General features: G+C 39.5%; 2 protein-coding genes across 2 annotated transcripts; both read right to left on the reverse strand.

Moving 5' to 3' along the window:
• Positions 1-3,231: 3,231 nt before the first annotated feature.
• LOC106642850 (phenoloxidase subunit 1-like) lies at positions 3,232-6,300 on the reverse strand. Its single transcript, XM_014357743.2, has 9 exons — positions 6,193-6,300; positions 5,920-6,112; positions 5,461-5,684; positions 5,092-5,294; positions 4,604-5,024; positions 4,417-4,545; positions 4,003-4,330; positions 3,687-3,904; positions 3,232-3,435 (listed from the first exon to the last, which is right to left on the reverse strand). The coding sequence occupies exons 1-9, from the start codon at positions 6,298-6,300 to the stop codon at positions 3,232-3,234; spliced, it is 2,028 nt and encodes a 675-aa protein (XP_014213229.2).
• A 3,006-nt stretch (positions 6,301-9,306) lies between these two features.
• Positions 9,307-12,032, reverse strand: LOC111642812 (phenoloxidase subunit 1-like). The gene is made up of 9 exons (XM_023389283.2): positions 11,931-12,032; positions 11,592-11,772; positions 11,292-11,515; positions 11,017-11,219; positions 10,505-10,925; positions 10,291-10,419; positions 9,899-10,226; positions 9,582-9,820; positions 9,307-9,510 (listed from the first exon to the last, which is right to left on the reverse strand). Exons 1-9 carry the CDS (start codon positions 12,030-12,032, stop codon positions 9,307-9,309), a joined length of 2,031 nt encoding a protein of 676 aa, XP_023245051.2.
• Between the last annotated feature and the right edge of the window lie 1,741 nt (positions 12,033-13,773).

Consider the following 13,773-nt stretch of genomic DNA (forward strand, 5'->3'; position numbering starts at 1 on the left):
GATCTCTCCGTTTGTCTCGTCTTGGCTGTCCGGGAGCTTGCAAGCTTTTTGCGATAGCGCACGTGCCATACCCATCCCACGGCTGATCGATCAGGCTTACGTAGTCACTTAAATATCTCTCAAGCTTTCATCGGATGCATACATTATACGAACTCGTTGCCACCGTAGGGATAAGCCACGGGCATATATATACATGTAGATGTATCACCCATCTCGTTCCAATAGAGCTTTCCCCCTCGAGTTTCGTTTTTATCTCGATCCAGTGAAGCGACGATTTGTCTTGCCTCGTCAGCAGGTGTTGTTGTTGTTATTGGGACAAACATTTTATCTTTCGATTACTCCATGCGATCAAAATATTTATCATGCCATTGCCAGCATTTTGAGTTCTCAAAAAATTCGCGGGTACTAACAACTGTCTTTAAATCATCAAATCTCAATTGATTAAGTTGCTTCGTTATTTTTTTCCATCCCAGGCATCCCGTTATTTTCTAAAGGACGACCTAGAAAATAATATTATTCAGCCATACATTTCTCACTTCCTAATTCGAAAAAAAAGAGCAAAATATACTCGCTACGCGACGGTAAGTAGTGATTAACGACACCAGCGAGATAAAGATCACCTCTGACATTGAGTTTTTCCATCCAACGAGACAGCAACACTTTATCCTCATTTCCACGCACGATCATCTTGTGTTGCCAACAGTCTACTTGCGTCTTCCCCATTACTGTCGCAGCAAAGTTGGTAAATTGTATTCGCGAGCTTGCGGCTTTGGCACATATATATGTATAACACAAACATATTACCCGTGATGGATAAAGTGCTTTGAGACGCGCTTGCCTAGTACAACGTGTACGCAAGAGAAGCACTGGGGGTAAATACGCGAGTTTGATGAAGATGAGATGATTGGGGATCTATTTTTTTTTCTTTACAAGTTGAAAGATATAAAAGCTCGCAGCTTCATGCGAAGGAGAGATGAAGAAGCTCGACGCGAAAAGGAAACGTTTAGCTTTCATTATCCGCGGAGAGGCCGAGTAATCGTAAAAAACTGTAATTAAGGCCCTCGGAGTGGTTTTCTTTGTTGCAGCAGCTGCGAGAGATACTAACGGTACGAAAAAGCTCCGAGGGATATAATTTCCGTATGGCTTGTCTCTCGTGCTTTTTCTCCTTCGCCGAGAGAGATCTTGCTCCGAGACGTGAAAAAAAAGAGGCAGAAAAACTTAGACAAGAGAGAAAGCTCAGCTGTAACGCGAGAAAAACTTTTACGGAGCTCTCTGTTTCGCCATCACGGATTCTTTCCGTCCTAGCTTATTTTTTGTCCTTTGCACCTGTGATACCACTCACGATCAATGAGAAGGAGTGTAAATCCGGCCTTTTCGGCCTTTCACTCGGTAAATTTTTTTAACGATGGAGTTCATGTTCTTACACTTTGAGACAAAAATTTAACTAGAATATTAATGTAGTGCTCATCTTCAAGGATTTCATAGCTGCAGAATGACAAAAACGAGCTTTTAATGCGCAGAAAATCGAAGAGCTTGCAGAAAAAATCACCAATGCGCAATGTTTTGAAAATGAAAGTCTAATCAAATTTGTGAGGAGAGAAAAGTCGAGGGGTAACTATGGCCGAGAGCTTGAAGTAAGTTGGATAAAGCTTGACTAAACCTCATCCACAAATTCAAGAAAAAACTCTCGCCATAATTTTATTAGTCCGCACTACACAGTCTATCGTATAAATGAATTATTTATCTGAGCGGCCACTTGGTGTCGCGCATAAGATCTCCGTCTTCCTGTCTGTCTTCGCGCACAAGTCCGAACAAAGTTTCACCGTCTGTTTTGAAGAAGACAACGGGGAGGGAGACATCATCCGTAAATTGAGCTTGCAAATTATCAGTTCCTAGGGTGAGATGCATCCATTGGATCCGAAACGAAATTGTGGGCCGAGATATTAGCAGCTTTAAATCTCTCCCACTAGGATGCTCTAAAGAAAAAAAAAAAAAAAAAAAATTATATGACTCTACGGCATCGGTCTAGGAAATTTAATTTGGTCGCGGAAAGGGACTCCGATCTGCTTCAACTAATTTACCTCTTCGTTTTTTCTGTATTTTTTTTTTAGGTTCAGATTACTTGGTTTTTCGTTGAGTTTGGCTGAAATATTAGTTTACATTATTTACTTGGTTAATTAAAAAAAAAAAAAATCATACTGCTGCTTCGTTCCATATTTGATTGTTGATATTCGTATTTATTGAAAAATTAGAGAACATAAAGTGATTTTTTGAAAATAAAATTCGATTTGCAAAACTTGAACAAAGGCATATAGAAATTTTTACGGACATGCACTTACTGGAGGATAAACGATGTGATATTAAAAATTTGATAAATCTAATCTAGCAGCCGATCGAAAGGGGGACAGGGGGGCATTTAATTTTCATCGGAAAAAAGGGGGATAGGCCAAGTTCGCTGCAAGTGATTTTAAAAGTTTGGAGGGACTCGTTTCGGATAAACGCGATGATAAAGTGCCAGTCTCTTCCGGGCCGCTCGAGAAGGTAAGTTATATGGAGAAAAAAGTAAAGAGGATCGACGAGGCGATGTAGAAAAAGGGAAAATACGCAGAGGGCGATCGATGATGGGATAAAATTATTTCCGCCAGAAGCTACTATCGTGAGTTTCCGTAATTAACCCAAGCGCATTTAAAAATGACATATAAGTTCAGTGAAACGTTTTAACTTCCAAAAGTTTGAAGCTGTTTAAAAAAAAAAGATGTATAACTCGGCAGGAGAAAATCAATGACGGGGTAGGGAAAAACTAATTCTGTAGTTAAAATAGGAGAAGAAAGAGGGAACGAAGCCCACCTAGCGACAGCTGGGATGGTAAATTTGCAAAACGACGAAGCAATTTCTCTCGGCCGTGGGCTGTTCAGCGATGCAAATCGAATTTATTGCCGAGTCTCCGTACGAGACAAACAGTTTCGATTCAATTACACACGGGGCTTTGGTCGTCCAACTTGTTCCGAGCTTTCAGCAAAGTGCAGCAACTGTACCTCGTTGTTCCTTGTTTTTCGAGAAGTATTGTTTAAAAGAATAAAGGTTTAATTACTGTAGATGAGGTTATGCAAGAAAAAAAAAAAATTATATTCGTACAGAGGTCGCTTAACGGTATACTTTTATTCTACGATTTTATTTGGACAGGCACGGATTATGATGATGAGTAACTTTTGTGGTTAGATGGACGATTTTTCATCGCTGATGCTCGACGGTATCGGAAAACCTCACTGTTATCGTCTGGACCTTCATGTTCGGCGTAAGAAATTGCTCCAGCGTAGCGACAGCAGCGCGTCGATCGAAGGGGAATCCCATGGATCGCGCATCCGGAAATTTGCGATCTTTTAATCCGCAGTAGCTCATACTGATTCGGCAGCCCTCGGGTTCCTTTTGATTTATCTGAAAAATAATTCATTCCCAATATCAATCATCGGCAATTTAAATTACGTAATAAACTGTTTTTTCTATCACCGGTGACACGGGTTAACTCTCGAATTTCTGGATTTATGGAACAAAACCTTAGTTCGAAGCCAACGATCTAAAGATTCGGAATTAAAGCAAATTCAACTCGGGAATTAACGTACCTACTCCCAAATTTGCATATGTTTTTGAAATACATTTAAAAAAAATGATAAACCAACAACCCATACCCTATCGTATTCGTAATTGGTGATCATAACGAACAGGTCCATGGCGTAGCCCTTTTTCGTGCCCTTTGGCACGAGCATGTGCTGAGGCCAACCACACCCGCATTCCGGTTTGTGGCTTTCGGGTGCGTTGTGGCTCAAATCACGGAACGTGGCTTCGTATGGAATAGTGACCGATGACTCTTGCGAGCTCCGCCGAATGACATTGTGTCCTTTCTTCACTGTTAACGAAATCGAAACGATTATCTTACAGACCCCCAAAGAATCCTCCCAACAGGAACCATCATGCCTCGTCTATCATATCGCTCAAGATTCTTACGCTCGCAGGTAAACTTGTCCATCTCGATCATGAGCTTCCTCTGATCGTTGTAGCTCAATGGAGCCTCCTGCTCGTTGTACTTGGGGGCAAGGAATACGCGCACCGTTCCCATTACGTCCCGGTTGTTGGAGTTGTTGACTGTGACGTGGTAGGTGAAGGAGTTGTGGTTGAGATGCTGCAGACGGGCAAGCACGGCTCGACGGGGGGCAAAGTCCAGGCCCCGCGACATGTCGACGTCGCTCCTTGTCCAGTGGGTGTTCAGGGTGTTCAGGTTCGACGTTTTGGAGATTATGCCAACTTCGGTGACCTTGACCCCGATGAACCTCAGCTAAAACAAAAACCAAAGAGCTATACTGTTCGGGATGTCCTTTGCAAAGGCTTTTCTGGAGTTGCCGTTCGTCACACTATACGCACTTGACTGGAGTTGTACGGAGTCAAGCTGTCCTTGAACTGGATGAAGAGGTCGTCGATGGTCTGGTGCCACCTGTAAAAAACTGGATCCCTCATGGCGGTCGCTGAGTCACCCATGACGCTAAAGGATTCCTGCAGAGTGATCAACGGGATCAATCAAAGTATAAGCCCTGGGGAATTATCGGCGTACCAAGTAACGATGGTCCGGATCGTGACAGTAGGACACAGCCACGTGTCCCAAGTTGTGAATATCGCCGTAGTAAGGGAAGTTGATGCTGAGAACCGGCGACGCCTCCATCATGTTGCCCAGAATGTCGATGCCCGTGAAGTCGTCCAGGTGAACTTCTTTTCCATTGACATCGCGAGCCGTTCGCGTGCGTATAGCTTCTCGAACGCGGTTCAGGCGAGTTTCCAGGTCGGACAGCGTAAATTCCAACGAATCGACGGATCTATTGATGTCGGAGAGCGTCATGTTGGCCGGTCTGGCTGGCCAGGCACGCCCTGCGACGTTCTGCTCCATTTTCGGGAAGTAAGCTTCGGGAATGGGCTGGCGAAACGACAACAATGGTTTCGTGCGCTGGAGATTGTTGCAGAGACGCTCGGTGTTGTATCTGACGGTAAGGAATTTGAAGTATATGTTGGGCACACTTTTTATCCGCAATACTGCGATTGTACTACCTTGCCATGATCTGGTGGTGCATGTAGTAGACGAGTTCGCCACGCCGGTCCTTGTTCACCACCTCCTTTGGGCCGGCGAAAGGATACACAAGATGCCAATGCCAATGGTGGAGGTTGATGCCCACGTCCTCGCGGAAATAAGCTACACGGTGCTCCGAGTCTTTGTCGGAGGCCGTGTAGTTCAGTGGTATTTCAATGGGGATCTGTGGAATTTGCGAGTGTGATTTGTTAGTCTAGGCTTGAAACTGCATTGATATAAATCGAGGAGGTTCTTCGGGTGAAAATGAGACAATGATTATCCAACCGAATTTTGAAACTCGATTGAATTTTTCACTCGTAGAACTTCCTGTAATGGACAAAAGTTTGTACACGTGAACCAGCGGGAAAAACGGTGGCATCTTCCCTGGCCTTGGCCACGATGCTGCTGTCCATGAATTTACAGGGAAAAATTTCACATAATTTTGGAATCTCCACGTGTTTCGTGTCAGGACGATGGAGCACGGCGATAGATAGCGCGTACACAAACAGCTGGGGATTCATGCGATCGCGGCACGAAGCAGCCACGTACAGCAAATCCTGCACAGTTCGTAGCTCTGAAACATTACAAACGAGTGATGTGAACAATGATCATTACAAATAAACGTATTTGTTCGAGCATTGACCACAAGTTGTACACCCCAGGCACTCCGTACCTATCGAAAATTTTTACCAGCTTACAGTCGATGACATTGTTCAACTTATGATGTTATAAAGACTCGCGGTTCATTAACATGTAATCACATTTTGCAACGTTCTGATATAGGTACAAAGTGCCTCGGGTGTACGTACTCATAAATACATCGGTGAGGTAAACAGCTTTTTCCTTGTGAGTGGGGATGAAGAGTGAAAAATTGGCGTTGCGGTCGTGGGACAATGGAAAACTCAAATCAGGGATTGCTATTTCCGGCACTTTGATGGAGGTGTTTGATTTGTCGCCGAAACGAACCTGCAGCGACTGACTCGTGGCTTGGTGGTCATCGGACTGCATAAAATTTGATTAAATCAATTGACAAAGGTAAATTTTGAAAAGAATTTTACCATTGCAATTGACGAAATTCTTACCAAGAAAATTGGTGGTACTTCGAAATTGATTTTTTCGTCGCCCTTGGGCATAAAGAGGGGCTCGGTGGGGCGATCGAACAATAGAGACAAATACTTTTCAGACTTCATGATGCAATAGTTTCCTAACCAGTTTGAAAATTAATAAATTTAGCTTAAAAAAAGTTTGAGATTAAAGTAGAACAATACAATGATCAGATTTCAACTGCTATGAGTTGACTGATGCGCGAGCATGAAATTCGTAGAAATTTATACTTTTTGCCGAGGATGATTGCGGTTAATTATTGGAACACGTCTAGCCGGTAGAAACATCGTAGACTGCGTGACCAGAATTTCCGCTGAGTGGCGTAGATTTTGGTCTATGTTCTGTGATAAGAATTTTTTTTTTACGTTGCCGATGACATATTGATAAATTTATTTGGATTTACCCACATCCTGTTTTTTCCTGAGATTAGATAAGCTTTTTACAAATAGATCACTAGAAAAAAATTTTTTTTGTCCTCAATTAAATTTTTCTTTATTTTTTACGTTTGTCACGTCTTTTAATACATGTCTACATTAATAAATTTTCCGTTATCATAGGTTATCCATAAAAATTTTAAAAAGGTCGCATTTTACAATTATCATTGTTATAAATAATTAATAAAGTGTTCAATCTCTTGCAAGTCTTAAATTTCACAGACATGAGAAATGTGTTTCTGTTTTTTAAGCACGACAACTCCACTGGAGTGTCTTCTGATTTCAACAGAGGAAAAATTACAGCCATATGTATTGATAAATCGTTTATTTAGGGTGTAACAAGGATTTTTTTTTGGATTGAAAAAAAAATCATAGACATTTTAGTCTTAAGCCCTAAAGAGAAAAACTGTTACAAATTTGTGTTGCAAATCTCATAATGTGAATTTTTGTATTTTCTTAAATTTTCCTCTAAAATAGCTTACTAACATTTTACAGGAGTACAACAATTATTAATCTGCAAAAAGCTGCTTAGCAGTAATTTATTTTTTTCATTTAATATTTTAGAACAAGAAATTAAGAGCAAAATTCTTGAGTCTCCAAAAATTACATTTCCATCGCGAAGTATACATTTTTCTCTACGATTCCATCCCAAAGTTTCAAATGATAAAGATCCATCTCAATTGAAAAAAAAAATGATTAAACATTAAATAAAGTTTTTAGTTAACATTTTAAATAAGCTATTGAACAAAAATCTTGTAGGTCATAAGAAAGTACAGCTGTTATACAAGACATATTATATAAAATGGTGTCGTTGAAGTATTTGTCTTAAAACGTAGAAATGTAGGTAATCTTATGAATAATTTTTAAATTTTTTTATTTTAAACTATAAAATCTAAGTTGCACGATCTTTGCGAAGGACTTGTGAATAGTGCAAAATGATAAGGCAACAAATTAAAATAAACTTGATGTAGTGTTTTTTTCATTGTTATTGCCATACATTGCTATTGTTCATACATATGAGTCTATTTTCTGACTAAATATATAGTAGTAAAGACAGATCTTTTTTCAATAAAGTGTACACAAAATTAATTCTGCTTTATTAGCAATAATATATTATTATTGTTGTTTAGTTGATAGATAAATGTCTTGTATCATTCAACTTATTTATAACACTGATACCAAATTCAATGACTCTAAACATTGTTGTAGTTTTAAATATTGTTCAATTTCACGAAACATATCATTCGAACAATTAGTATGTTCAGATAACTTAATACCTGCTACAATTACTGTACTCAACTGGTATTTTTCCGAGTTATTTTCATTTAATTTTATTGTATGCTGTGGATAAAGAGAAGAATAAGTAGTTTTTAAAGTCCCATTAACATTGGAAACCGTTCGCTTCGTCCAGCAAGAAAAATAATTAAAAAATTAAAAGTCTGTTATCCACAAGATTTTGCTACGACGACAAAGTTTATCCAAATAATTTTTCTTGAGGTACAGCAAATAAGTTATCAGGTGGTCTTATTGAAAGAGCGAACGAGCAACATTGTGCTTACTCCTGTATTAATATGTAAGCGTAGATATAGATTCTTTCGTACGTGGACCGACTGAGTTAGAAACAAAGTCGTAGGTGTTGAAGTCCCTCCAGAGGACAATTATTACAAATCTGGAAAATTCCGCTACTGGATTGAGGATATAATTATTACCCTGTCAGAAAATATAATGGTGTTGAGCGCGTGGTGCATCCAAAATATCCAATGTACTGTCAACTTTTTTACGCTTCCCACTCCTTGTCGAAGACACGTCAGGTGTGCAGGGTCTGAGTAAGATTACTTCTTACAAGAAATGATCTTGCTATCCGCATGTTGCTAAGTTATTTTTATAATATTTGTTTGTATGTAAAAGAGTGAATATTCATGAAAATAAGATTACTGACAATTAAATTTATTAATTCAAAAGAAGTACAGCCTTAAAAATTAGAAAAAATAAAAAAATTTCACGATTAATATTTCAAAATTCTTTGTTAGTTCAATGATTCTCGTTTTTTACTTTTACAGAAACTGTCAGCCATTGGTAAAAATTGGAACTTTTTGATTTTTCTTCACTTTCGATGTTTAAAAATAATCGTCACTTAATTCATACATTACTTAATATTCACGTGGTTTGGAATATTCATTAAAAAAATATAATAATTGATAAAATTATATTTTTATTATAATCGTTGTTTAATTTTATGAAACAAAAACATTATTTACGGCACTGTACTGTTCAGATAACTTAATGACTGCTACAGTTGTAGTGCACACCCAAGCTAATCAGTTTGTCATAATTAAGTATTTGTACGTTTATCTCGTGCTTTAAATAAGTCACTGTATCCATTGTGTTTAATGTTTCAACACAGCCAAATTCTCAATTAAATTATATTTAATGTTACGAGTGGGGAAAAAGGGTGAGGAATACAGAAAGTCCCGTGGTACATGCAGTTTGTTGTTTATTAATATTTCTTTATATTGAAATTACATCACGTCAACAATATCGAGGCTTTGGATGATACTCCGAAACGTTGCGAGACTCGAATCAAAAAATGAAACAAAGACCTAATGTGGTCGAAAAAAATTGAAAATAATATAGATTTATAACTCTTGGAAAGCAAAATTATTTCCTCGGCTTGACCGTGTCGGAGTATCTGACGGTTATCTGCTGAGTCATCATGTTAGGAGTACGGAAATCGTCCATCTTATTGGCCGCTGCCCACCGATCGAAGGGGAATCCCATGGATTGGGCGTCCGGGTACTTGCGGTCCCGGAGTCCACAGAAGCTGGGCCCGGTACGGCAGCCCTCTGGTGGTGCTTGATCGACCTGAAAAAAGCACGGGGTTAACGAAAGAGAGCACATTTTTAATGTGAAAAAAATGAATGGCTTTTAATTACCTTGTCTTTCTGATAGTCAGAGATCATGACAAACAGGTCCATAGGGTAGCCTTCGGTGGTGCCTCGGGGCACAAGCATGTACTGCGGCCAGCCGCATCCACAATAAGCGTACTGAGCTATGGCTTCCTGGTTGCTCTCGTCCGGCCGATCCTTGTTCAGATCACGGAATATGGCGCTGTAGGGGATGGTGATCGAGGACTCGGTCGACTTCCTCGTAATTGTGTTCTGGCCTCTCTTTACTGTGACACAACGATAAACGTTAGGCACGTATGAGGATGCATATTATGACTGCAGTGTTTCGTGTTAGACAAACTCACGCTCGACAGTGAACTTGTCCATCTCGATGGCCAGGAATCTCTGGTCGTTGAAGTTCAACGGTTGCTTGTTCTCGTTAAGTCTTGGCGCGATGAAGATACGACACGTTCCCCAAACGGTTGCGCTGTTGGTGTTGTTAACGGTAATATTGTAGGAGAATTCGTCGTGATTGAGATGGGTCACGCGAACCAAGACAGCTCCACGTGGAGTAAAATCGAGACCTCGGGACAGATTGATGTCACCCATGGACCAATGAGTGTTCAAGGTGTTGGGGTTCGAATTGCCCGAGCTAATGCCAAGTTGGGTGACGGTAACACCACGGAAGGTAAGCTGTCGATCGAGAATACAAGATGTAGTTAATCGGTACACGTGTGTAATGGATTGGATTTCTTACGTCATCCTTGGAGTAAGGAGTCGTGTCGTCCTTGAACGCCCTGAAAAGGTTGTCGATGTAGCTGTGCCATCTGTAGAAGACAGGATCTCTCATAGCGGTGGTATTGTCACCCATGACACCGACATTTTCCTGCAAAACGGAATTTAAAAACAATTAATTGTGTAAATGTCGAAACCCCACTGTGCCAGTGAGCTTGAGCGACGGATAATTATACCAGGTAACGATGATCCGGGTCGTGGATAAGGGAAATGACGTTGTGTCCCTGGTTGTGCAAATCACCGTAGAGCTCCAAGTTGGGACTGAGAACTGGACTGGCTTCGAGCATGTTGCCAATGATATCGATACCCTTCTTGTCGTCGAGACGAATGATCTCGCCCTTGGTATTGGTTACCGTCTTACCCCTAATGGCGGCCATCACGGTCCTGTGCCAATTTTCGAGATCAGTGATGGTGACCTTGGCCAGATCTACGGCGCGGTCGACATCGCTGAGCGTCATGTTGGACGGTCTAGCAGGCCAGGCACGACCAGCATTGACGACGTCCAATTTCGGGAAGTACGCTTCCGGAATAGGTTTGCGGAATTCGTCGAGAGGCTTCACACGAGGAAGGTTGTTGCAGAGACGCTCGCAGTCGTATCTGAAACAATAACCGACATTGTATATACATATAACTTTGGACTATTCGTAGGTACAATGAGAGGGATCTACAAAAAGAGCACGTCACGTACCTTGCCATGATCTGGTGGTGCATGTAGTAGAAGAGCTCGCCACGCCTGTCCTTGTCAACGACGACGCGGGGACCGTCGAATGGGTAAACCAGATGCCAATGCCAATGGTGGAGGTTGATGCCCACATCCTCGCGGAAGTAGGCCACGAGATGCTCGGGATCTTTGTCGGAAGCTGTCCAGTCTCTGGGAATCTCTAGGGGGATCTGAAAAAGTTGTTTTTAGTAATTTGTCACTTTTATGGGATTATATTGTACACCGATGAAAAATGTACTTACTCGTAAACCGACTGGTTTAACGTTGGCTTCATCCCTGGCTTGTTTGGTGATGGCACTGTCGAAGAATTTGTCCGGGAAGTTTTCCGGGAAATTAGGAAGTGGGATGTCCTTTGTGTCCGTACGATGCAGCAGAGCGATGGAAAGGGCATGAGCGAACATTTGAGGGTTCACTTGGTCACGGATGGAAGCGGCGGCATCGAACAGATCCTCGGAGGTGCGCAAGGCTAAATCGATAAAAATGGCAAATTATTGTAAAGAAACAATATTTTTATTGGTCGATAAACACGTGATTTTAATCACCTAAGAAGACGGCCAGAAGATGGTTTGCCTTCTTCCTGTGAATGGGGTTGAACAACGAAAACACAGCGGTGCGAGGGAGGGACAGCGGGTAAGACAAGTCGGGAAGTGCTATCTCACGTACCCTCACCGTTCTAGACGCACTGGCAGCAGATGCGGCCGCAGCTGGTCTAAGACCTTCGGGCTGAAATTGTTAACACATGATGGAAAAAATGGTTCTATAGTCATTTTAATAACTTGGAAGTTAAACAATTGAAATTTTTGGAAGGATCAATATTTGTATTGAAAAATTTATTATTGAAAATTAATGAAAATCAAACAAGTATTAGCTGTTATAATTACCACAAATTTTGATGGAACTTCGATGCCGATTCTCGCCTCGCCTTTTGGGGTGTACATAGGCTCACCCGGGCGGTCGAACAAAAGATCGAATTGCTTGGACATTTTGAGTGTGGTGTGTAAGATTCGACAGTGAGTAAAACGAAAAATAAAAGTACTGGATACTTTTCAAGCTCAGATGACACTCGGTCAACTGAGCGATTTGAAGTGATGCTCTGCTTTGGACGCACGACAATTTATACTGCCTCGATAGGAAGTTATGCGGTTAATTAATGTATGAAAATACGTCTTATCGTCTCGCGGTATTGAAGCTCTAGCCGCACTACTTTTGATATGGCCATAGCTCGTTGATTACCTGCGTGGAGTGAGACGGAAACTAGGGACTAAGATAAGCTCAAGAGTATTTTTTTTACCAAAGCTTCCTGTCTTAGATTATTCAGAATGATAGCGAAGCCAAAGGAAACCGTCGATATTTTCGAAACTCGCATATCACGGCACTGTATGAATACCAATTTTCATTAAAATAATTTAATAGAATATTTTAAAACACAAACATGATAAATTAATCGACTGACACCTTAGTTGTTTAGCGAAAGCTCACCTCGACCACTCTTCGAAGTTGAACGTTGGGCGCTAGTACAGTACTTGGATGGGGCTGCCGTAAGTATGCAGATAATATTAATTAATCTCGACTTGAAAAATAAAGACAATATCAAACAAAACAAAAAATAATAAATAAGTAGAGAAATTTGTGACAATATCAACATATTTAAATCATGAAAATTGATGAAACTGAAATAAAAAGAAATTAGTAAAGATCAATTATCTCTTGAATCAAGTCTTACTAATTGGTTAGGTAATTATACAATACAAAACTAATTTCATTGCTTACTTTCCTATAGTGGCAGAAAAAAAATTTTTAAGTAGTAGCTCGTGTGGTTTAAAGTAAGACATTAAGCAGAGAATTAAAAATTATTACAATGACATAAATTTTAATGACGTTGAGTATGTCTGTATTAAATAAAAAAAAAAAAAAAAAAAAAATGTAAGACAAAATTTAGTGTTTTACTGTTGTGTGAAATGTTTGAGTTGTATATCGTTGATTTTTTTTATCAAAAAAAAAAAAAAAAATTTAACTTTAACTTGCTTAATATGATGACTGATAGTCTCATAATTCTCACGATTATTGGTGTATGATTTTAATAGTTACATGAATGTTTATACACCTTTTTGAAGATAAAAATATGTAAAGGTCTCTTTTATTTTCTTAGGTTTAAAATAAATGCTTTTTATTAAAAAAAAAATCTACTAAAAGTTTTAGTAGTAGCACATATGTCTCGATGAAGTGGGAAAAATTATCCCTCAACTTTATTATTAATAAAAAAACGTACCCAAAAATTATAAAAATAATAATTTATCAATGAACTAAGAAGTATTTAATCATTTTAAACTACTTAGTTACAATTTCAATTGACAATTAAACCAAAGAATCCTCAATAAATTTGCCTCATGCCCTAAGAGATCATTGTATATAAAATTAAGTAGAAACAGACGAGTGAGGTAAGACAAGGGCGAAAAAAATAGGGTGATCGAGCCTGATTTCAACTAAATAATAAATAAATTTAATGTTATATGCATACACTATATTATCATATTGGCGTCTTTTTTGGTTTCAAATTTCATTATTGTCACTTACACAGTTTATTAGTTGTATTCTGAACTGTAATATACATAGCAGTTGGGTACATCCGAAAAAGCCGTATTATGAAAAATAAATTTATTTACGTATTCTAACGGCGGTAGGGACCTCTAATAATCATTTTATAGTAACTAAAAAAAAGTCTAC

The sequence above is a fragment of the Copidosoma floridanum genome, unplaced genomic scaffold (assembly GCF_036245765.1).
Source record: "Copidosoma floridanum isolate Cflo_tuat_1 unplaced genomic scaffold, Cflo_Japanese_pri ptg000007l, whole genome shotgun sequence".
Taxonomy (NCBI): Eukaryota; Metazoa; Arthropoda; class Insecta; order Hymenoptera; family Encyrtidae; genus Copidosoma; species Copidosoma floridanum.